This window comes from Malaya genurostris, chromosome 1 (assembly GCF_030247185.1).
Source record: "Malaya genurostris strain Urasoe2022 chromosome 1, Malgen_1.1, whole genome shotgun sequence".
Taxonomy (NCBI): Eukaryota; Metazoa; Arthropoda; class Insecta; order Diptera; family Culicidae; genus Malaya; species Malaya genurostris.
In genome coordinates, this window is record NC_080570.1 from 24,438,642 (window position 1) to 24,463,785 (window position 25,144).

At 36.9% G+C, this 25,144-nt stretch overlaps 1 protein-coding gene across 1 annotated transcript in view; it reads right to left on the reverse strand.

Moving 5' to 3' along the window:
* Positions 1-20,724, reverse strand: part of LOC131435074 (scavenger receptor class B member 1-like) — a 32,850-nt gene extending 12,126 nt beyond the window's left edge. Inside the window, exons 1-2 of the mRNA XM_058602575.1 lie at positions 20,346-20,724; positions 12,995-13,145 (exon numbers count right to left, since the gene is read on the reverse strand). Of these exons, the coding sequence (XP_058458558.1) occupies positions 12,995-13,037 (43 nt within the window). The 5' untranslated portion in view covers positions 13,038-13,145; positions 20,346-20,724. The remainder of the gene's footprint in view (positions 1-12,994; positions 13,146-20,345) is intronic.
* Between the last annotated feature and the right edge of the window lie 4,420 nt (positions 20,725-25,144).

A 25,144-nucleotide genomic window follows, 5' to 3' on the forward strand; every position in this document is an offset into this window, starting at 1 on the left:
GCTTTCCGATGATTGCTCCACTGGTTCGAAAGTTCAAAACAGAGCAATCCATGACCGACCCCTTTCGTGTTTCGCTTTTCAAGCAGATTGAATCAAGTGAGTCAATTTAAAGGATGGGTATTTTTGTTTTGCATTCTACTCGATTTCAACTGATTAGCGTTGAATCTCCTAATCCGGTATGGAGATGAATGATACAATAGACTCATCCATCTTAAAACCGGTTGCTTACGACGCCCTCACTGCGATCTTACCCTCATCTAAACCGTGTACTATCCGTTTGTTGTCGATAAGAGCATCTTCAGCAACTCAAAAGTTTATAGGGCAGATGCATAATAGAATTGATCGTTCCAATTGTATGTATTCGAACAGTTCAATAAGGAGTGTATCGAAAATAAGCTATCCACAAGTTTTTCTTTCAAATTATCATAAAAAACGATATTTTATTCAAACTAAAAATTGAAGATCTTGAAGGCCCTCTTCACGATTTCCCAGTAACGTTCGATGGGTCGAAGCTGAGGGCTTTTCTCAACGAAATTTATACCCTTTTCCGCAAGCCAATTGAGCGTGGTTTTGACATAGTGAGCCGACGCTAAATCCGGCCAAAACAGTAGAGCTGTACTATGCTTCTTATATAAAGGCAGCAATCTCTTCTGGAGACACTCAGATCGATAGATTTCTGCATTTTTAGTTCCAGTAGTGTAAAAAATGATTGACTTCAAATTACAGGAACATATTGCTTGCCGTAACAGTACCATCCGACCGAATTTCTTCTCTTGATTTCGCCTCTTGATGCGCTGGATCATTCCGACACTCGTTCCTGCTCGTATTTACATTGATTTGTTCTTCATGATTAGAGATACCACTTTCTGGTCCAGTTTCGGGTTGGAAGAACCGGATTTTCTGCCTCTTTCTGGTAGCTCACCCAAAGAATAGTGTTCCCCAAACTTATTAATAATGATTTTAACACTGGCATGATGCATTCCAAACCGCTTCGCCATTTTTCGCAAAGTAAAACCCTTCTTACTTAGCCATGTGTCGAGAACCTTAATTTTCACTTCCTTTTCAATACGCGACATTTTGAAAACGCAGAATTTCAACCGCACAAACAAGTAAACAAACGAAAGCTGACAGCCAAACGCACAGCATACTGTGATCTGAGCATAAAAAAACCATCACAAATACATGCGTACGACACAAATGTATGTGGAAAGCTTATTCTCGATACACTCCTTAGCTGGTATACGCTACCGTTATACACCACATGTGCAGGTCGGGATGAATTCAGGATCCAATCACAATTGGTGAAAAAAATTTAATTATTTTATCACAGTTGTCTGCAGTTTTTGCAATGCAGTGAATGGAAGCGGGATGTCGAAACTGAGTTCTAGAACTAAATTCTGAATTGTTAAATTGTTCACTGAATTCGAGACCAGGATTCTGGTCCGGCACTGAATTTTGACCCTGAATCCTAGCACTGAACTCTAGACCTGGATTCGCAGCTGAATTTTAGTTACAGGGTTCCGGTCCAGGATTCATATTTTAAATTTGAATTCAGAATTTAACTTAGAAATTCTGTTCTGGAATCTAGATTCGGAGTTTAGTTCAAAAATCCTCAGAATCTAGTTCCTGAATTCAGTTACACTTCTGGAATTGTAAAAATTTTAGAACCAAAGACTTTTAATCTGGTCTAGAACTCTAAACATGGACTCATTAGAACTGAATTATGAAAATACAACTAAATTTTGGATCTGAGTTCTGTTTCTGGGAGCTCCATAGCTTGAGATAGGTTGAGAATTCTGGTTCTGAATTTTGGAACTGCATTCTAAATTTGAATTATGGACTGGAATTTTGATCTGAGCCTCAATTTCAGTTCCAAAAATTCAGTTTTTGAAAAATCAGATCCAAAGCCCAGGTCTAGAAACCAGATCCTGATATCAGATTCGGAATTCGGATCCGAAATCCCGGTTTGGAATCAAGTTCTGAAATATCAGTCGCAGAACTCTGGCACTTGATTCTGGCCTTGGATTCTGGACGAGGAACTGAATTTTAGATTTGTCTTCTGGAAATGAAATGAAATCTGGTCTGGAATTCTGAATTTCCGAACTGAACCATAGATTCGCATTCTGAACCTAGATTCTGGCCTGAACTGAACGGGTCTGCGCAGGCTGGAATGAATGGAGAATTTCACCTTCTTTAAATATCAAGCATGTTTGAAAGCCGCCCTTTAACTAATATCACACACTATTAGTAGACAGCCGTAACCGTTTAATTTTCTTTCTAGCGTGTACAAAATAAAACAAAGCCCGCATCGCTCGTTTTGTGTTCTCTTCTTCCACGTTGCACGTACCGGTGTTGTGCATATTGTCATACTATATGGTGATTTGAAAACTTTGACACTCATCACCCTGTAACTGCGGAACCGGAAGTCGGATCCGGATAAAATTTCACGGTAGCTTTTGAGACAATGTGAGCTTTAATTTTAACTAAGGTTTGTGAAAATCGGTTCAAGCATCGCAGAGAAATTCAAGTGAGTTCTATTTTTAGAGTGTTTTCTTCACCACCTTCGGTGCTTCTGGGACAGGAAAAGGGGGGACCAGTAGTGCCGAACCAAGTTTTTATGCCCACAAGTTAACAAGCTCTGCAAACCGTAAGAATTCATCAGACAGTTTTATGGGATTTGACCATCGTTCGTGAAAAAATACCAACGAAATTGCTGGTTTTCCACTTATTACTTATGAGTGTCCACTGTTTCTCTAATTTTCACATATTACAATGAAACTCCAAGACCGGATATCGGATCCAAATTATTTGAATCTTAGTTTGTGAGCTTTTGTAGAACGACATATATTTTGCCTCAAAACAAGTCTCAGCTTCAGCGATAATATCTTCATTCGTGCGAAATTTTCTACCGGTGAGGATTTTTTCCAGGTCTGCGAACAGCCAGTAGTCGCTGGGTTTTGCCATCGTTTTGATTGACTTGTGACACGGGGCGTTGTCTTGATGAAACAATTTTTTTTCTTTGACATATGCGGTCGTTTCTTTGCGAATTTTAGCCTTCAAATGCTTCAATAACGCTATATAATATCCACTGTTAATGGTATTTCCTTTCTCAAAATAGTCGATAAATATTACACCACGCACATCCCAAAATACCGAGCCTATAACCTTTTCAGCCTATTGTTGTGCTTTCGGGCGCTTTGGACCCCTTTGATTCACCAGGTTGCTGTCCACTCAGATGACGATCTTTTTGTGCTTCCGGAGTGAAGTGATGAATCCATGTCTCATCCATTGTGACATATCGACGCAAAAACGTTTATTAGAAAGGATTTTTCTCTCCAACAGATGAATACGAACAGATATTTTCATTAGCTCGACCGGTTAGGCTCGGGTTTAGAAAAAAACATCCATCGGGTTTGAGTCGGGTACGGTAGATGGTTTTGGGGTACGGCTCGAGTTCGGGTTTAAAATATGTGTTCAGAGAAGATCGGGTTTAGGGTAATCGAACCAGGAACCCGGGGAATATTTTTTTCCATTTTTATCGGATACAATTTTAATGACTTTTCCCAACAAAGCCTGTAAGATTCGAAGAAGCATTTCAAGTAACAACATTTCTTTCCGTTCCGTGTGGGGCTGTCGCTGACTAACGATTTCTGGAATTACTAGAAGTTGTACATGGAATGATGAATCGTCAACAGCAAACTCAGAAAGCAGAAGTGTTCAGAATAAATTGATGCAAATCCGTTTCGTGTTATGACTCGATTGGGCTTTTCACTACTAGGTACGCTTATATACACGTAACTCTGAAACCGGAACTCGGATCCAGTTTGAGATCATCGTGAATACTTCAAAATAGACCGTGAAACATAGTTCTGCGTCTATCATGAACTTAAAAAAAACACTTCAATGCGTTATACCTACTTCGAAACTAAAAGAAAATGTTTTCGCCAGTTCGAAGTTTACACTCGAATCGATAACTAATTAACACCTTCAATTATTACGTCAATGCTCATCAGATGCCACGAGTGAAATTACATGACAGCTGGAACCAAACCGACGGAAAACAACAGAGTTGGAGGAACATACGGGATCCGTTGGTTACCTAGGTGAGACTTTTACTGTCGCCAAAGATCAAAGCCGACTTTGTTTGTAGACGGAATGATATTCAATTTGTAAGCCGTCAATATTAGATATTTTTCACGACGCTTTTCGCACTCTCGATTCATTCACACGCATTAGAATCTTGTTGTGAACCAAAACGAAATTTGACAGTTTAGATCGATTGGCAATGCCGTAATTCGTCTGTTTACTCAATTTGTCTCACGTGCAAACTTCAAAACCAATCAAAACCGAGAAAAATGTTCACGTGCTTGCCCATTAGCATAAACGTATGAACGCTGACTAAACATCCCACTTGACAACCAAACAAAAACCGATTTCCGAGTTCTGTTTTATTGTCGGGTCATCGAGTATTCGTCATCGTTCAGAATGCTTTCTTCGGTTCCATTCCAATCTTGTCGGCGAATCGATTTGTTTGTTCATAATAATAATAGTAATAAAAACAAGACAGCGCTGTTTACGCAACCTCGGGATTCCTGTCGGGCACGGGTAAAAAGTCCCCATGCTGTTTGTTTACCGGTGGTCAATAAAGGTGACAGCTGGCAGCAGTCCAGGTAAAGTACGGTACGGAGAATCGGAGCCGCGCGCGCACACAATAGCAATAGGGTTTGCGTGCGCAGTGGTCCTCACGACCTTCGCCGCGGTGACGTCCGATTGTTATTGCCTATCGCTGTCACTTTCACTCTTTCCCTTTTCATAAGTTTTCCCCTCGAGCAGTCAGTCAGTCATAATGAAGCACGGAATGATTGGACTGCAAATAAATCCACCGCGTACTAAAATCAACGATAATAAAACTGCAGTCACTATAACTGAGTGCAATCGCATTAGACAAAAGAATCAGGAAATAGTAGGAAAAGTACTACCCACTTCGAGACTGATGAGTTTAATGAGTTTAAAGATAATCTGTATTTGACCCATCATTTCTCATCTCGGGTGCTGCTCACTCAGAAAAACCCGGGCCGGCTGAATACGCCTGTATTGTAATTAGAATCTATCGAACCATTAGCTTCCTGCCTTTGGATTACACACGAACAGCTGACTGCACGCGGATTGCGTATAGCTTTCGCTCGACGCCCTGTTTTTTATCATTCAGAGTGAAAAAAAAAGTTCGTCGCCCATTGACCCGCCCGCCAGTTGAAGTCGCTTCCTATGCTGGTTTCTCACGTTGCTGCGGCTGTTGGGTCGGGGATTGTTAAATGTTGTTTGCGCTCATTATTACCTACACTGACGTGAGACAGTGCACGTAAGGGGTTTATTTTTTTTTTGTTTGCTCTCGCACTAGAACTGGAACCACTCTACCCAAATCCGGCGTGTTTCACGCAACGCACCGACCAAATCAAGCGAGTCACCGCTTGCTAAGTGTTTTTGATAGCTGTGGCCTTGCATTTGCTGTCGACTGTCACAAGTGGACAGCACACAACAACAAACCGGCCGCGGCGGTCGTTGATGCGTGTTTTTATTGCGCTTTTTCCATTTCTTGACGCCAGATGATCGCCGATCTGAAAGCATACACGCCACAGAAAGCAGGATCTACGGCGTGTGCCATCGTCAGTAAGTCATACATGGTGTAACCGCGCTGACAGGTAGGCGTGGACATGATCTGTTCCGGAATACGGCACGTTTTGCGGAAACGAACGAACAGTTACAAACGTGCCACTCGGCCGATGGTAGTATTAAGATTTATTGCGCGGGAGGAGTTTGTCAATTAAATAAGTGTCTCTACTTATCCTATGTTTCATCAATCAAACTGTACAATTTGTCAAGTGCGTCTGACTGACAACTGCTAAGCTTAGCAAGCCTTGAAATAAAATGTTTCAAAATGATTAATGTATCGACGATAATGTTTTATAATGGCTAAAAAGCCACATTTCCTTCTTTGGTAATTTTCTCCACTACTTCGTTTCCATGTTTAACTTCCAGCTTTGGTACACACTTGAAACTTCATTTTGATCTTGGCGAAAAAAAAGATGCCGAAAACGAACCATGAAGTGATAATTTACTGAAATTTCGGTAAAAAATACTAGGTTTATCATTCCCGATTTCTTGGCAGTTCAAAATGTTACACACAGAGGTCTTTTTAATGCGGTTGTTTTATGTTAAATGTTTTATGTTTTATGTTAAATGTTGTTTGCGCTTGCGAAACATAAACTTCTTTTTCAAAAACCGAATACAAGTAATACTCCAGACAGAGTGTCAGCTAAAATCGAAGACGATATGCTGGCTTACTGGACTTCCCTTACGGAGACGATGGTTTTGAAGAAGTAAGCGATCTATCAGCTGAAAAGCAACGCTCTGATTGGTCAATCGATGCAAAAGCGAAAATGTAGGGAGGCACGCGAATCTATAAATATAAGCGAAGTTATAGCCTATCTTTTCAGTACCACGTGTAACATGTCAGAAGAAGGTTGCTACCTGATAACAAGACACAAAGCGCTATAAATCGATTTGAAGCTCTAATAGGTTTGGTTTGACCTTGTGTCATGCGAGTATGGATGAAATGCTTTGTTATGTCATTTTCACCTGTATCTGCATGTATTCCAGGGTAAATTTGAAGTGCTTAGAATTAATTAAGGATTTCCTAAGTTACGCGGATTTCCGGAGTTGTGCGGAGTTCTGCACCTCCCCCACGTAAAAAAACTCAGTGTACTGACATTCGGTTTATTAAATTACCGTGTCCAGGGATGCCAGGTTCACAGATTTTCAATTTTCTGCACAGATTTTAAAAATGACACAGATTTTCACAGTTTTCTGGAAATGATCACAGATTTTCACAGATTCTGGAACAAATCACAGATTTTCACAGAATTTTGAAATCGAGCAAAGTTTAGCACCAAAAAGTACAGAGCGGTTGAGGAAAAGGTACAGAGCATGTTGGTAGTGAGACCTTTTTTTGCTCACCAAATTGTTTTTGATCTGCTATTATGGTACGTAAAACGAGCACAGATTTTCACAGACAGGTTTTTGGCTTGACAGATTTTTGAAAAAATGACCTGGCATCCCTGACCGTGTCTACCAGTAATAGGTCGTTTTACCGAAAACAGTAAATCAGCAATATCAATTTACCGAAATAGCGACAAACAGCTAATTTACCGTACTCCCAGTATTTGGCCGAGATTCAGAGAAAAAAAAACAGTAGGTGTGTAATTGATGGAAATGGGTCAAGGTCATTTCACCGAAAGCCGTTTCTTCAAAAACCGATTCCTCGAAATGGGCATTTAATCGAAGGTTCATTTCGCCGATAGGTTCACTTCAAACGTGTACCGTTCCCCTGAAAGGTACACAGAAAGAAATAACACGACATGTAAATCAATAGTAGCATGGAATAGATACGGGTTGAATCGAAATTTTGATTGAAAACCTTCATCGATGCAAAACTAAATTGGATTGCATTGAATTTTCAATGAATATAACTGTATCTTTCAGTTAACGATTAGTTTTGCGATTAAATTTCATTGAAACCTACAGAATTGTAATGTAGCTTTATGTTTAATTGCCTGCTCCAAATATATGCATAAAAATATATGTAAATTCACAAAATATTTTTATCTGTGTACATTTCACCGGAAGGCTCTTTTTGACGAATGCTATTCCGCCGAACCATGCAATAGTGCTCTCACTCTAACTGATATTTTACGATTCCCGGAATGGAATTTTCAGGTAAGCTAGTGGAATACATTAATTGAAAAGCTTCCGAGCGTTTGCTTTGGTAATTAATCTAGGAAATTCTAGGCGGAATTTTTTTTAACAGAAGTGTCAAATGCTACTTTTCTGTAAGCTGAACGCAAAGAGTTAGATTTACTGGCAACGGCTTCACTACCCGCTTGTACGCGGCTGCCCCCCCCCCCACGATTGGCTATTTCTACCAGAAATTTTTATAAATTCCTTCTCAGTTTTCGCGATATATTTTTTGCAGTAGATCTTACGCTTCAGGCTTGCCAAAAAATTCTCGATGGGACGCAGCTGGGAGGGTTCTTTAAAGGCGCACACTTCGGAACGGAGCTGCTACACTGTTTTTTTTTTCATCACGGTTAGAGTTCGACTGATGGAGCTGTCAAATCTTGTCTGCTACCTCAAGGGTTACTATGATTGATGCTGCATGGGTAGTTTCGTCAATGCGGATGACAAATTGGCAAAATTTGTCGATTATTTACACTTTCAAAACAACTGTCAGACAATAGACATTATTGATCAAATTTTATATGTTGTCTTTTTGGATATACTGTTCGGGTATTACGAAAAATGAGGCATCAAGAACATGACGTCGCTACGACTCCCAACTGTACATAACTTTTCGTTATTCGTGACATTGCGACGTGGAACCGCGCGTGGGATCCCATTGCCATCAAAATGTTAAGAAACAGGGTGTGCGAGCACAATCATCTCCGGCACGATTTAACAATCAGCACTGATAATTAAATGTGACCCTCCCCGGGGGCAAGCAGTCGCAAGTCGTACATACCCAGATACCGTAATGAATGCACGTGATACCCATCCCTTTTATTGCTTCTGGCCGCTATCGCTAAATACAGTACAACTAGTGATCATCCTTGAAGAGACACCGCCCGGGGCCCAACGGAGTCAACAGTTCACACGTGCGGGTATAATTCTTTTCGATTTCCTGGGCCTTCCTTACAACAGAAAATCCTTCTTTTAATCGTTTTCCAGTATTTCGTACCCGCAGGGCAACGAAAACAAAGCCGTGAGTGCAACTAAGAACATCACCGGGAAGATAGAAAACACACCACTAATAAGATTGACAAAAGGGTCAACTGCCATAAAATTAATTCGATTTCCTGCTGCCACAATTCCCCTTGCTAAGCCTTGCGCCTTACCGGTGGATCCCTTTAATTACCGCAATCAACAGTTCAGCTGAAAGTGGCAAACAGGGTCAGATGTACGATGAGGGATATTTGTTTTTCGCAAATTTAACAAAACAAACAAGATATTGTTTAATGTTCCGATTGAGTAATCAATCAGAATATGAATGATTCAGCGTTTCTCCGAACCAGGTTTAATAAATATTCGAATGCAAAAAAACTTAACATGTTTCATGTGGCCATTCTGACTATCTGCCACGGATTAAAAAATTGTTGTTGTCATTTTTAATTTTACAGAAAAATATTCGTCTTTCCAGAGTTATCCCGGACTAAAAATTTATTTTCTTTAAATACCTCTAAATATTGATTAATTGAAAAGCATTGGAAAACAGATCGGCTTTTTATCTCAGTGTCTCCGAAATACTTTTTTTTCACCTAATACACGCAGAGAAATGTAGCATGTTAAAAAAACCAAACTGTTAGTAGAATTGTAAATTTGATTTATGATGATTTCTAGCTAGAATATAGTTGTTTAGAACTAATTTCTCCTTCAACATCAACAATGTTCTTTTTTTGAATATTTGTTCAGACTGATTTTATTGTTGAAATAAACTAACTATTTATTACATTTCCACCAAAGTTTAGCTGATGTTATCGGCAATATTTGTGTTGATTCAGACTTGTTATACTTTCATTTCAAGAGAAAAAAATACAGGGTGTGTGTAAGAAATACGACCGATCATAATGACCCTCATCAGCAGATCTAAATTTGGAAAAATAGGCAAATACACTGAGGTCTTTTTTTATGCGGTCTTTTTTTATGCGGTTTTTTTTTACGCGAATTTTCAGAGTTATGCGGTTTTTTTTATGCGAAGTTTCAGAGTTACGCGGTTTTTTTTTATGCGAATTTTCAGAGTTATGCGGTTTGCCCTTCTGCGGTCTTTTTTTATGCGAAGTTTCAGAGTTATGCGGTTTTTTTTATGCGAATTTTCAGAGTTATGCGGTTTTTTTTTATGCGAATTTTCAGAGTTATGCGGTTTTTTTTATGCGGTTTTTTTTTATGCGGTACGTGAATTCGCATAAAAAAAGACTTCACTGTAATTGTGAAACACTATTTAGGATTCTAAAGCTAATTTTAGGAAGTTAGAATCATTCGTTCTGACTTTAAATAGCCAAACTAACGGGTGGATAATGTCAGAACTAGTTCTTTTGAACCATACGTGAACGGCCTATTTCAAAACTTAACGGACGGAAAGTTATTTGGGTTCATTTTCCACTGGAAATAATTTCAACTGCAGAATTATTATTAGAATTTTCATTGCAAGACTTTTTTCAGTGTCGGAAAATAATCATCGATCTGTCAAAAATAACCATGCTCTCGAGCAGGGTTATTTTTGACAACATAAAATTAACCGCTCGAGTGTCAGATTTTAACCAATAGATAAAATTAACCGCGGAATGGTTCACAGCCTAAGTTAAATGTTTCGGAATCGATTGGGTGTTAAATTATATCAATCCATCAACAAGTTATTAATTATGACAGAAAACGGTTGTTTTTGACACCTTTAATTGACTTTGGTTCAATTTATATATGATCTTATTTGTGTTACTGGCTAAGTTTACTGTTTAAATGAACCGTATTAGTTCTACTTCTTATAAACCGAGCAAATAAACTAGAGCATTTTTCTCCGGTGGATAAGAATTTTGTGCGTTTTATAAGTAAAACTTTATCTGCTTCTTTCATTTACTAGAGAGTTTTCAACAATTCAAGTGTATGTATTGATAATTAATATTATTTTGGAAAATTGCATAACATTACATTACAAATTTTCTTTACAAAAAGACGAAAGAGTAATATAACAGACATAACTGGAGGACGTGAATACGATACGAATCAGATTTGCATATTTCAGTGAAAGAAACTGTCAGAACTCTGTACGGAATTAATATCTGGCATTCAGTAGGACTAAATTGTGGAATTCTCTACGATATTAAACACTGTTCGACTTCTCGAACGCAAAGCATTCAAATGATGGCTTTATTCGCACTCGTTTGGCACACAAAGCTAATCAAATTATTCTAGATTTGCACTAAACTGGTGTGTTTTTTTGTCATTCGAAGCCATTAGAAGAGCTGACTTTTCGTTGTATGTTGCTCCAATACAAACGATCAGCAGCAGGATGAAGCAATCAATCTTCTATGAAGGGAAACTGGCTCTTCGAACGTCCCGCAATTGTTTCGATACTAAACTGAATTCTTGATACGGGAACTGAGCTCTGGACCAGAACCAATCGGAATGATAGATTTACATACCTTATGATCAAAAATGAACCGGAATTTTGTTAAAAAACGTAAAATTTCGATTTTTAATAAATTTCTTTATTATCGCCTTCAAAGTACTCTCCTCCTGCGGCAATACATGCATGCCGAAGCTTGATCCAATTTTCCATACAAATTTTATAGGCCGGCCTTTGTTCACGCAGCGAATTCTCTTTTATGGTCTCTATGATTTAAAAACGCGTTTCCCGCAATGGCAATTTGAGTCTGGGGAAGAGGATAAAGTCACGCGGGGCCATATCTGGAGAGTACGGTGCTTGGTTGATGATATTGGTTGAGTTTTTGGCCAAAAACTGCGACACAACCAACGCCAAAAAAGCTGAATTTCAGGTAATGCGCCGGCTCACACAGCGCATTACCTGAAATTCAGCTTTTTTGGCACCAGCCGAGAAGCGACGCGTTTCAAACCCAAAACATCAGTTAAAATGTGTTCGGCTGATCCATAAGAGATACGCAACAACACAGAAATCTCTCTAATCGATACAGAACGATTTTGCAACACGATTTGCTTCGCCGATTCAATGTTTTCTTCAGTAACAGATGTTGTTGGGCGGCCAGATATCTCATCATGATCCAAGCTTGTACGACCACCTTTGAAGCGTTTATACCACTCGTATGCCTGTGTTTTTCCTAGACACGATTTACCAAAGGTCTTGTCTAACATTTTCAACGTTTCGGAACACTTGAATTCATTTGCAACACAAAATTTGATGCACGTACGTTGTTCTAAATTTTCATCCATTATAAAAATCGCCACACGAACATTTTTCAACTTCTTTGTATAGACGCCAAACAAAAACTAATCGTACGATATGCGTCAAAATTTGACAGAATGTGTATACAAGTGTTGCCAACGTTGAGAGAATAAAAGTTTACCGATTGGACAAGCGCGGGAATTTTAAAATGAAATTTCCGGTTCTTTTTTGATCATAAGGTATTACGAAAATTTCGTATAGTTTTTTGGGAATATATTAACAGTTCTAAAAAAAAAACGATTTATAGAATTCGAAAGGACCTGAGTTCAAGGCTCAAAATTCTGTAGCAATTTAATTCTAGAACTGAATTTAGCTCCGAAATCCAGTACCAGAAGTCAGTTCCCGCATGCAGGCTCTGAATTCTGTAGCTGAATTCTAAAACAGAACAAAATTCTAAAGCTGAAATTTAGTTCAGAATTTAGGTTGTCCAGATTAGATGAAACCCAAATCTGGTTATTTAAAAAAAAAATTTTCTCTGCGTGTACTTCCTCAATTAAAGAAAATCCCTTTCTTGCACTGATTGATATCTCCGGCTGGACGTCATACACTGATAAAAATGTGTACGATCAATTCATATGTACGATCAATTCATATGTAAATTTACATAGAACAAATCGCCACCTACCCAGTTACAACAGAAAAATATTACCACCTACCCAGTCACCATCGCGATCCCCAGTAGGACGTCATAGTGACGTACGACACCCTGAAGAATGACAATCATTTTTAGGCAGCTTAACATTTGATTTATGACGCTATGCCCCTCACATTTAACCAGCATAGCTTTTTAATGGACTCAAACACATGAACACTAATAAAAACGTACATTTTTAGTACATATTAAATTGAAAGCTGTCGTTCCGTAGACTTAGCAGAAAAAGTGACCCCATCGTATTGAGGTGTTAAGTACGATATAGTGGAATGAAAATCTAAACGAATAAATCTTGTTATACTCCGAGGAATACTTACGTTTTTGCCCGGCATCCAACGGAAAAACCGGAGTGGTTGTCATTGTTTTGCCTTATCGACGGTGTGCGTACGGCCTACTAGTTTTCTCGATCTCCCGTTCAGCGATTGCAATCAAAGCACGCTATTTCAAGCTATCATCATGCGGTAATTGCTGCAAATTAAACAATATAGATTCTGTTAGACTAAAAAAAGAAAAGAGCGTCGCAACTAATGCAATATGAATACAGGTGCATGAGAAAAAACAAATAATCTGCTCTTCCGAAGTCCCCTGATCATCTTCCGACACGCAGGAATACAGACTTTTAACTGAGCTTAATTTCGCTACCCTCTACTAGTAGATTGGTTACAAGTATCATAACGGAAATAGTATCAACTTTTTATTCATCATACACGAATTGGAAAATTGGAAAACCTTCATTCAGCGTACCTGACAACACGATTCAATTTTTTATTCTTATTAGCTTTAATGAGTTGTTAAGTTGTTGCTGTTTAATGTTAAGTTCCTGCACTCTATTGGGCGAAACATATATCAAGTATATTTTTTTGCATAATGCACTCGAATAAAAATTAACGTTCGATTCATTTGAAAAAAAATCACTTAAAATGGTTTCAAATGTCAAACCAGTTGTTTTCAAAGAATGGCGAATCTAACATTGACAGCAAATGGAGAATAACGTCGATGAACGTTTCGACTGTGGTTTAAAATCCTATTTAGAAATTATCGTATATTCTCAGATCAATTTTTGATCAGTTGATGAACTGTTGGTTTATCTTTAAAAGTCATGCAAATTTTATCACTTTCCTTCTTTATCCACTGAATACATCAACATTAAAAGAGTTTGTTTACTTTAAAGTTTCCTGTGTGAATCATGGAGTTTCGCCCTTGTGCGTTTCTCGTGAAATTGACTCGTTTTCTGCGGGAAATTTTATCGTCTCATTTACTATTTCTAGTAGTAAAAGGGACGGAAACCATATAAAATAAATAAAATAAATAGTTTCGCACTTTCTTACTAGCAATTGAAATATCGCCCTGTTTGTTGACATGGAACACGAAGGGCGAAACTTACGTAAACAAATGGAATGACAGTTTCGCCCTTTATAGTTCTCTGTATTACTAAGATTGAGATTTTAAGAGAATACGAATTTTTAGTCAAAATTTTAGAATTTTGAAGCATTTCCCCAACTTTAGCCTTGTGAGATTTATTTCCAACCCGTAGACAACTTGACAGCTCCCATACATCGAGAATATAAGTAAAAGTTTTGGTTCTCTGGTTCCACAATGACGGAATGGAATAACATTTAGAATTAACGTATCTATTTTTTGACAATCAGCGGTTTAAATTTTTATTTTTAAATAAGTAAAATAAATTTTGCTAGCATTTCTTGACAATAATAAAATTATTACGATGATAAGTTACTATGGTTTAGTATAAGTATAATTTTTCTCTTTTCATCAATAGAAGGTTCAAAAGTAGTTCATCACATTTCAATGAACAATGAACGTGAAGTAATTTATTCTACTGAATCTTGAAGAACAGTACTACTAATTTGCAAACCAAGATTAAATCTATGGTTAACTTATCTTTATCCGAGCCGTTAGAAGATCATCCAATGACAACAAATACTCCTACAAATGGCTACTAATTCATTGCGGGTTCATTGATACGACTAAATACGTTAGGTACTTTTTAGTCACAAACCACATTTCAAAAAACACCTTATTTCTAACTGTATCAATTACTACTAATAGTTATCTTTTCAGAACAAAGAGAACACGTTCGGAAGAGTGAATTAAAAGATAGAAAAATTACAAAATACGCATGTTTGTAGATTTATGTTTGTGAGTCACAATATGAAAATTACGCTCCTTTTGAATATATTGCTGGAACCATACACAGTAACCGTAAATAACGTAACGAAGTACTGGTTTCTTTTGTAAACTTTTTGTTTCGTAATTCATTGCACCCGTGTTGTTTAGGTACACTAGCGCCGTCCTGAATTTAGTGGAACACATGTGAAACAGGCTCATTTCTGTCAAGTTGTGTATGGATTGTTTATTTCATACAAAAATTAAAAAAATTCTCTCTACGCCGAGATTCAGCAATAAAATTTAAGTGTGTGGGCTGCTATTGAACGTCGGTGTGCACGGAAAATAAAAACTACCTATTATTTGACTTTCTATTTAATTTCGAGTTCTTTTGAATCTTTTCTTTTTTCTTTTCGCTCCTTCCATTGTTGCCAAAATACAAAGAGCAAAACCACCCACCAGCGAGAGTTTCATTCAATAAGCTAAAATTAAGTAAACCGTATCAACCTGAAATTGAGTCAATACGACTCAACTGTAGAGTAAATATAACTAACCATTGAGTAGATATAACTCATCTTTAGGTATTTTTTGCACGTGCCATACGGAAACTACCTAGAATCACTTTACCTAAAATTAGGTTATTAAACGGAACTCCCAATTTGGGTAGAATGTACTGATCAGCGGTTCCGTGTGTCGATTTGTACACTGCTGAAAATCAACACTTTTTTCAACTTGTGTTGCTGCAGACCCTGTCAGCTTGGAGCGAAATCAATCTCCAGTACAGCAACGCCATCGCACGGCAGCACATTCAACATATCATGTCAATTGTATGAATGCGCAGTGCTGCTATTTTGGCGCCCACGAATTTGACATTTCTCTCCCTTACTTCTATGTACGAGATTCGATACGAACTCACCTAAGGGCGACATGCTCGCAAAAAAGGATGTTGCCAATGATTTGTTCGGGAAATATGAGAGCTGGATATCTTGATAATATGATGTCATTGGTTGCTGTAAATACGTTTTATGTTCCTAGGTGCAATAAGAAATCAATTACACTTCATTTGTGCTTTAAAAATTGAATGCATAAATCTGAAGTATGTCGTCATACGACAAGTGCGAGTGTCATTATATTTCAATCTTATGTGTGAACATATTGATACCGAATGATTCGAACATAAGACTAAAGTGTGTAACTTTATGACATAAGTTATTGTCAAAACATGTTAGTTTGAAGTGTCACCATAGTGATGTACATCAATAATTTTTATTTCCTCCCACAATTGCGGTAATATTAAGTGTCAAACAAATAATAAATAAGTAGCAAGAACCTAAATAATTGAACTAATTGAACAAAATTTTTCATCAAATATTTCATTAAATTGCCGATGAATTTGAATGAAAATCGATTCAGCAAGTGATTGTATTTGTTTATTTTCTCATCTCAACTCTGTTTAGGACGTGAATACGAACATAACTGACAAGCTTCTTTCACACTTCCGAATATCAATAATCGTTAGTTGTGGTTGATTTTGTGAATTTGGCAACTTTTACTGCTTCGCTTCCAGAATTGTAATAGTGCATTTATACTAAAGTATGAACTGAATTGAAGACCTAATTCGGAGTCTGGGATTGACTAGGAGTTCGGTTTGCCATGTTAATTGCAGGTTCGAGATTCAGATCAAAAACTCAGTTCAAGAATTAGATTTAGATTTCTGGAAAGGAACTCTGAATCCAATTTAATTCTTGAACTGAATACTGAACTTGAATTCCGAACCTGAATTAAGCCATTGAATTCAGATCCAAAATCTAGTTCCAGAACCCAAATACCGAATTCAATTCCAGCATGAATTCTGGAAAGGAACTAAATTTCAAAATTCTGGAAAGGAACTAAATTTCAAAATTCTGGTTCCACAATTTCATCAAGAAAGCAGCTCCAGAAATCTAGTTCCATAATCTAGAATTTAGTTCCAGAGTCTAAAGTTATTTATGGATATCTCAAATTGCTAATCAGATTTCTGGTGGCATGGAGAAAGAATTATTTTCTTGCGTTTAGTACAACTCAAGATCATACCCCAGCAATCGAAGAATAATTTTAAAAATACACAAAAAAAACTGTCACTTGCTAAATCAGTCTTTTGAACAAAAATACGAGAAAATTTTTCATTCTAATTTGCATGATTCAAATAATGCTAATGTTTGTGTTTTCAGTTGGAAGGCCAAACAGAATCGTTCAATACATTTAGGGGATTTGTGTTTCACAATGATGGTGATAATCATCGTTTAACAACAAATAGAATCTAAAATTAAATCTGTAACTTCGATGCAATAAACTATATTTAGCAAATTATTTTAACCTTTGTATTCACATGATAACATTTTTTTAATTAGTTTTCATGGTTTTAATATAAAAAAGTACTCTATGTTACATGAGAATTAAGTGTAAGCTAAAATTAGTTTATATAACTTGTCTGACAATAACATTGTAAGTGTCAAGCTAATTGAATGTTAAGTGTCATACAATTAAAATCAATCTGCTGTCAATGTTTCAATGTGATTTCATTTGAATAAAATTTGAAGTGATTTACAAAATGAAGTAATTTCAAATGCGGCAAAATAAAGTGTAAAACACTTTCGTCCAACGTGTCGATTTTTATCAGTGTAGGTTATGCTAGTTTGCGTCTGAACAAAGCTCCCTGCTTCTATTAAATGAAAAGATTTTCTAAAAATTCTACACTAATACTCATGATAGCATGAGTAATATGAGAAAGGTACCCCACATTACCCCACTAGATGGATTAAAACAGGGTTTTTTAAAAAAGCACATTAAAAATAATTGTTTTGTCAAATTGAGACTAATAGCAAACCCTATCATAATATAATTATGAAAGGGTAAAAAGTGTTCCGACATTTATATCTAAACATAGAACTCGAGCTAAAAAATCCGGAATGTAAGCACTATGAATGTTGTAATCTTAAATGTTTCCTAGTTTTAAGATTTTTAGCCTCGAATAACAATTAACCGAGAATTTTTTTTTTTATTTTTAATAACTATTTATTGGAATATGAGTTAAAATTAAATTATTAAGATTTAAATTGGGTGTTCAGCCACAAGTGGTGACTTTTCAGCCCTGTTATATATATATATATATATATATATATATATATATATATATATATATATATATATATATATATATATATATATATATATATATATATATATATATATATATATATATATATATATATATATATATATGATTTGGTTATTACCATGAAGACATCATTTGCTTCCGCAATTCTGAGATTTTTGTGTAGGGAAAATTCTAAACCTACTTGTATTGTGTAATGGGGAAAAGGAACTTATATACTAACTTACTAACTAATACAGAGAGCGAATCGATTCAATTGAAGATTGCATCGATTTTTGTCGGAATTTGCTTATAATATTATGTGACATTACATCTAATGGTTCTATATTTGTGAGTCTGTGTAACTCATTTGTACTAAACCAGGGAGGACGCTTCAGAATCATTTTCAGAATTTTATTCTGAATCCTTTGAAGCGTTTTCTTCCTGGTGGAATTAACCGAGAATTTGATTATCTCGAGTGTTAGTTGAACTTTTCCACTTCCCTACTTTTCGCATAGTTCAGAAGCGCTGCAGTATTCTATTCACTTCTTATGACAATTATAAAATTGCGATTTGGGAAGATGGATCATAAAATAAAGCACCCTTCCAGTATTATTTACGGTAGTTCTATTTTACTGGATTGTTGTTAACAGTTCTTTTTACAATCACTTACATAAATACAATCACAAATTCCGAGCGACCGAACATACACTAAAGCCATCACCAGCAAATTTTCATTCAGTGATGCAACATTTCAAAACTGCGTTTTTTCGTTTTCTAAAGGGTGATTTTTTAAGAGCTTGAGAACTTTTTTAAACAATAAAACGCATAAAATTTGCAAAATCTCATCGGTTCTTTATTTTAAACGTTAGATTGGTACATGACATTTACTTTTTGAAGATAATTTCATTTAAATGTTGACCGCGGCTGCGTCTTAGGTGGTCCATTCGGAAAGTCCAATTTTGGGCAACTTTTTCGAGCATTTCGGCCGGAATAGCCCGAATTTCTTCGGAAATGTTGTCTTCCAAAGCTGGAATAGTTACTGGCTTATTTCTGTAGACTTTAGACTTGACGTAGCCCCACAAAAAATAGTCTAAAGGCGTCAAATCGCATGATCTTGGTGGCCAACTTACCGGTCCATTTCTTGAGATGAATTGTTCTCCGAAGTTTTCCCTCAAAATGGCCATAGAATCGCGAGCTGTGTGGCATGTAGCGCCATCTTGTTGAAACCACATGTCAACCAAGTTCAGTTCTTCCATTTTTGGCAACAAAAAGTTTGTTAGCATCGAACGATAGCGATCGCCATTCACTGTAACGTTGCGTCCAACAGCATCTTTGAAAAAATACGGTCCAATGATTCCACCAGCGTACAAACCACACCAAACAGTGCATTTTTCGGGATGCATGGGCAGTTCTTGAACGGCTTCTGGTTGCTCTTCACTCCAAATGCGGCAATTTTGCTTATTTACGTAGCCATTCAACCAGAAATGAGCCTCATCGCTGAACAAAATTTGTCGATAAAAAAGCGGATTTTCCGAATGGACCACCTAAGACGCAGCCGCGGTCAACATTCAAATGAAATTATCTTCAAAAAGTAAATGTCATGTACCAATCTAACGTTTAAAATAAAGAACCGATGAGATTTTGCAAATTTTATGCGTTTTATTGTTTAAAAAAGTTCTCAAGCTCTTAAAAAATCACCCTTTACAATGGTGCTACAACGACATAGAGCAGAGAAAGAAAGAGAGAGATACTTCGAATGACCCCCAAATTCGAGTGAGTGTAGTCAGTCGGGGCTACAGCAGCAGTGGTGTAGTGCAGTGCTAGGAACAACAAAAACAAAAACGACACGAAATGCAAACATTTAGGCCGGTGGTGACATTCAAATTCATAGCCTCCCTCGATCAACCACTTTTAAGATGATTGATGTTTTTTTTCACGCAGCGCAAAGAATGCCTTCAATCTAATTGGCCCCCACTAAAGTATTCAAACGGGTATCTAAATCTTGGTTGTTTTACATTAATAGTATAAAAAAGCTATCAATAGAAGTATTAAAAAGATACCAACTACAAACATTATAACTTTAGAACATAAAATTCAAAACTAATATTGACAAATCAAATAATTGGTCTAGTACAAATTGGAAGTATACTCCGAAAACATTACCTACTTCGATCTTGACAGAGAAACTTCATAAATATTGCTACCATTCGTCTTGGAAAACTTTATAAATATGCAGTATGTGCAATTGTAATGTTGGTATTCCCAACTCTAATCTGATATCTGATCTTAAAAAGGCTAGAATCATAACAAGTTTTTTAGTCAAAGGGTTTTCAATATCTAATTCGTGGAATCAAAGTTTATCAGATTGATTAAAATTGCACATACTCAGTTGGTATTCAATTACTTACCGCTTCAAATGAATCGAATATGTGCCAGCAGTTTTCGCATCGATATCTGTTTTCCGCGATCTGAGAAAGGGGTTTTCCAACTTTTTTCAATACAAACAATAGGCGGTAAACAGTCCACACGCGCCACAAATTACAACTGATTCCGTACACCGGTAAAAACTAAACTATCGTAAACGACTCTTCCACCAAAATCTTCGTAAGTCTTTCGTTGCACCCTTGCTTGCCGTTTTATATCCTTTGGATCTTAAGTTCCGCTTTCCGCACTCATAACACTAAAAAAAACCGCGAGACGTTCAACTCATTAGTACGGTAAGCACAGAACGACACAATGCACCCACCACTACGCACCAACGAGGATCGTGATCCTCATCACTAGGAATCAACCGAGAAAATAGAGGTACAGCATCACTAGCACTTCGGTTTATATATGAAGCTTCTAGCAGCAGCAACCGTGCACTCGCATACTAAGCTAGGAAGAAAGAACGAATGATAAAAAAACACATCTACAAAAAAAAGAATACATCCGATTAAGTCGGAACCGGGCTACAACTTCTACTTCAAAGATCATCATCTTGATCAACGCTCGGTGAGAATCAACCACGCGTTCGTTCCTCTCTGCTAGCTCTGCTAGGTGGTGAGCGGCTACAGCAATCGCATCAGAGAGAGAGAGAGCGAGCGGAAGAGAGAAAGAAACGGAGATCGATTGTGAGCGAACGTGGATAACACGATCATGTCAACCACCCTTATCACGTTCGTTGAAGTTTCGGTGGGGACCGCGCGCCTCCATTCGGCCGAGAGAACAATTCTCCCAGTGAAATTCTCTTCCTTCTACCGGGTGAAATTACCATAGGAACGAAATCGGAGAAGCAATCATCAGAGCGGAGAGACTTCATTCTAATCAACCGGTGATCGACGGAGCGCGTGAGAACAGACGAACTCTCCCACAGCGTCCCCCCCTCCCTCAGTACAGTCTCAGTCAGATAGATAGTGCAATAAATTTAATACCCGGAGGACGACGAGTCGTCGGTGGAACATAGTCGCTGAGTTGGCGCCCGATGCAATAAATATTGCATTGATTTGTTTGCTGTTTTATGTATTTTTTCACTTTTCTTTTCTGTATACTATTTACGGTTACTCCATACACTATTCTAGGATAAATTCGAACAGGCAGCTGCTGTTAATTACTGCTTGTACTTGTTATGTTTATTAGTTCTAGTGGACGAAGTACAGTAGTTTTATGTCAAATCATTGTTCGCGCTCGTTGCACTTGGAGCGCCGTTGCAACAATGTTGAAAGGTTACATTCGCTAATGGGATTGGGGGTGGTTTTAGTTCCAACGTCGTCTAGTTGCTGATTCCTACATTCAGCCATCATTATATTATTGTTAGGTGAGGTTTTCAGATCATTCTGTCAACTTTTCGCATCAAGTTTCGCTTATTCGCATCGCATGTACTGTTTTCCTACACAAGACTCATTTTTTCTAAGAAACAAATGTGTCTAATGATCAAAGCAACCGATGCTTGATTCACAACATGACTTTGAAGCAATTCATTACTCTGCTGTTTTTCTATTACCTAAGTCGGCTGTGAAATTTGTCGAAAGAGTATAACCAGAGTACAGAATAAAGAGAGTTTCGACAGGTTCGTATGCACATAACAAAATTGCGTGTTCTGAGCTACTATTCATTTATCTATCGCTTCAAATGAATCCAATATATGTTCAAAAACTTTCCCATCTGTTTTGCGCTTTCTAAGGAAATGTTTTCCTAGCATCTATCAAGACACAATGAGTGAAAATGTTAAAACAGTTCACACGTGCGGGCCAAGGCGCTACAATAGTAAAATTCAGACGTACTTCACAAGCTAGATTGTATAAATGTGGAATCAGCCCGGCCATACGAAATTTTTCCGATTGTTCCTGTAACTGATGTGTTTACTTGAAATATTCAATGATATAATTTTAGCATTGTTTGCCTTAAAAACTAAACTGAACTCATCAGTAAACATCAATTATCTTGAAACGAGAAACCTTCATTAACGGTCCACTAGCGCAAGAGACAAACAAACAAACAAAATATAAAAGCGCAACTAAAGTGTAAAGGTTTTAATAAAGTTTCCTCCGCGTGGATGTAACATTTCAAAAGGGTATTAAATAATTGGGTTCCATTCAATCATCGCATCGATTTGCAGTTCAAATCTACACACTTAAAAATTTTTACATGTTATTAGATGCACATAAATGGAGCGTCGCAGTTCACGCAAATTTACGTGGAAGAACATTTAATATTGTGTTTAAAACTCCATACATGAAATTCATTGAAATTTTAAAAAAAGAATACTGAGAGCAACCGTCGCGACTTGAACTGAGAATCATTGGATCACAAGTACGTCTGTTAATCGACCGAGCCACAGAAGCATGCATCTGCTTGGCTGGTAAAAGGTGCATTTGAATTCATACAGTCGCACCTGCTAGCAGAACGCAAGTTACAGTCGAAACCAGTAAAATTCAAGCTCATCTAACATTAAGTCATTACAAATAAAAATTTCCGTCATTTGACAAATTAGTTCTGTATGAATTACATCGTATGAGGGATTAAGTCACCTGTAATATTCAAATTTTTTTGGAGTGTAAGTTTGAAATATTCATACACCAGATAAAGTTTAAAATGTCGTTTTATTGTGAACAGATAGCACATAAAATCTATTTTTTTTTTACTTGGACCCCAATTTTCAAAACGTGTTTTTGTTTTGTTTACATGGTTTTGAGATAGAAACATGCCGGAATACCCATATTTCCATCTCTTTCACCTCACTCTTAAGATTCGTTTTTTGTATGTACTTGCGAGATTGACGAATATCAAATGAAGTCGAATAAAAAAAGAAAAAACAAAGAAAGGGAGAAATAAACAAGACACGTACGGTGAAATAATGACGCTTTCGCCTGGACAATTTTGACAGCTGCCGGAATGCAGCCAGTCTTCTGACGGTTGCCAGAATTCCTCACAAGCGGGTGCTCGCTTATGTACGCTTGAAAATACTTATTCAAAAATGAGTAAGATCCCATTCATCTACAGAAAAAATAGGGAACAGCTCTAATTTAGAGTAACTCAAATTTCAGTTCTTTCACTGAAAACAATGTTTGGGTAAAATCTACTCATTTACTGAGCGATGTTTTATTTGTACATGGGAAAAAAAATTGAGCAATTATCAGATAATAAAAAATGGCGCCTGTTGCTACGAATGGTTATTACGACTTTTATACCGATCTCTCGATTAGTTACCTAAAAACGAGACTCAAATTCAGAATAAGAGTTACTCATTATCATTGATGGTAACTGGTCAATTGCTGACGTTTCCATGTATCATTTGAAAATGAGTAACTAGTACTCAAACTCTGAGTAACTTTTTTTAAGCGTGTAAGGAATTCTGGTAGGCAACAGAAGCTTGACAGGAATCCGGCCGCTATTAAAATAGCGCATGCAGAATAGTGGCCCTGTCTTGTTGGACATGCTTTGTAAACTCGTTCCCACATTATCAGAATTGAATGAATTCCGAATAAACTCCAATGGAACAACCAATTTCGAATGAATTTCGCCTCCAACCGGTTGGTTTGGAAATCCATCGAAATTGAGTGAGAAGATGCGGACTGGATTGGCAATTAGTTTTCTTCTTAATCTTTCCCGATTTTGCATGTTTTCGTGCTGATTTTCAGTTTATTTCTTAATAAAAAATTTTTATAACTGAATATATAAATTTAAATCTTCAAGTTTTTCGGATATACAAAACTAGTAAATTACCAGTTCTTCTAAGAACTCCAGCATAAACTGTAAAAATATCTTCCCAGCAATCTTACTATGAGATGAAGATTTGGTTTTTGATTTCATGAGATGAAAATGTTTGTATCCTGCTTGCTAGTGCAAAAGACAGAATTCGACGTGAACATTTCAAAAGGGCCTTAAAACAATGGACAGATTCTCTTTGTTTACTTTCTCTTTCGATTATATCTGCGTTATTACGCAATTGTTACATGTATGATACTATTACAAAGCTAGAGATATTTTCTTTCATTCTATGTACAAATTTGGTAAGTGAACGTCAAAATTAAGGTGTTATTAACAGAAGAGAAAGTAAACAAAGAGAATCTCTTATTGGTTTATGTGCCCTTATGAAATGTTCACGTCGAATTCTCATGAGAAAAAATTAAGACAGAAAAGGCAGCGGACATTTCGATCCGTTTCGAAACGGTTCTGCCGGTCTTCGATGGCAAGCATCCTGTAGAAACAGAACCGTTAATATGGAGCACTCAAAAAAAATTAGTTACGTAAAAAGTCATGTTAATACTTTCCACCCTACTTTTACGTAGGTTTTGATGGACTGTCATATAGAAGCTGTTTATACAATAAATCCAGTAAAAGTTACGTGATTCATAGATTAAATGTAGCGTATTGTTCATATCACATTTACCTACCAGTTCATATTATATTTAGATATTGGAGAATTGTTGTTTTAAATATTGGTTGAAGTCACATGGAGATTTTCTCAGATTTCATTATAAATCAATTGGATTCTTACCATGAACAAATAAACGTTTATTTTAGAAACATAACAGTTCGGCTGAAAAGTTCGTATCGTTTAATAGAAACACACATTTTTTTGCCAAAATTCGTTTTCATTATTCAACATAATTGCCATCAGAGGCGATACAGCGATTATAGCGATCTTCCAACTTTTCGATACCATTTTTGTAGTACGATTTGTCCTTTGCCTCAAAATAGGCCTCAGTTTCAGCGATTACCTCTT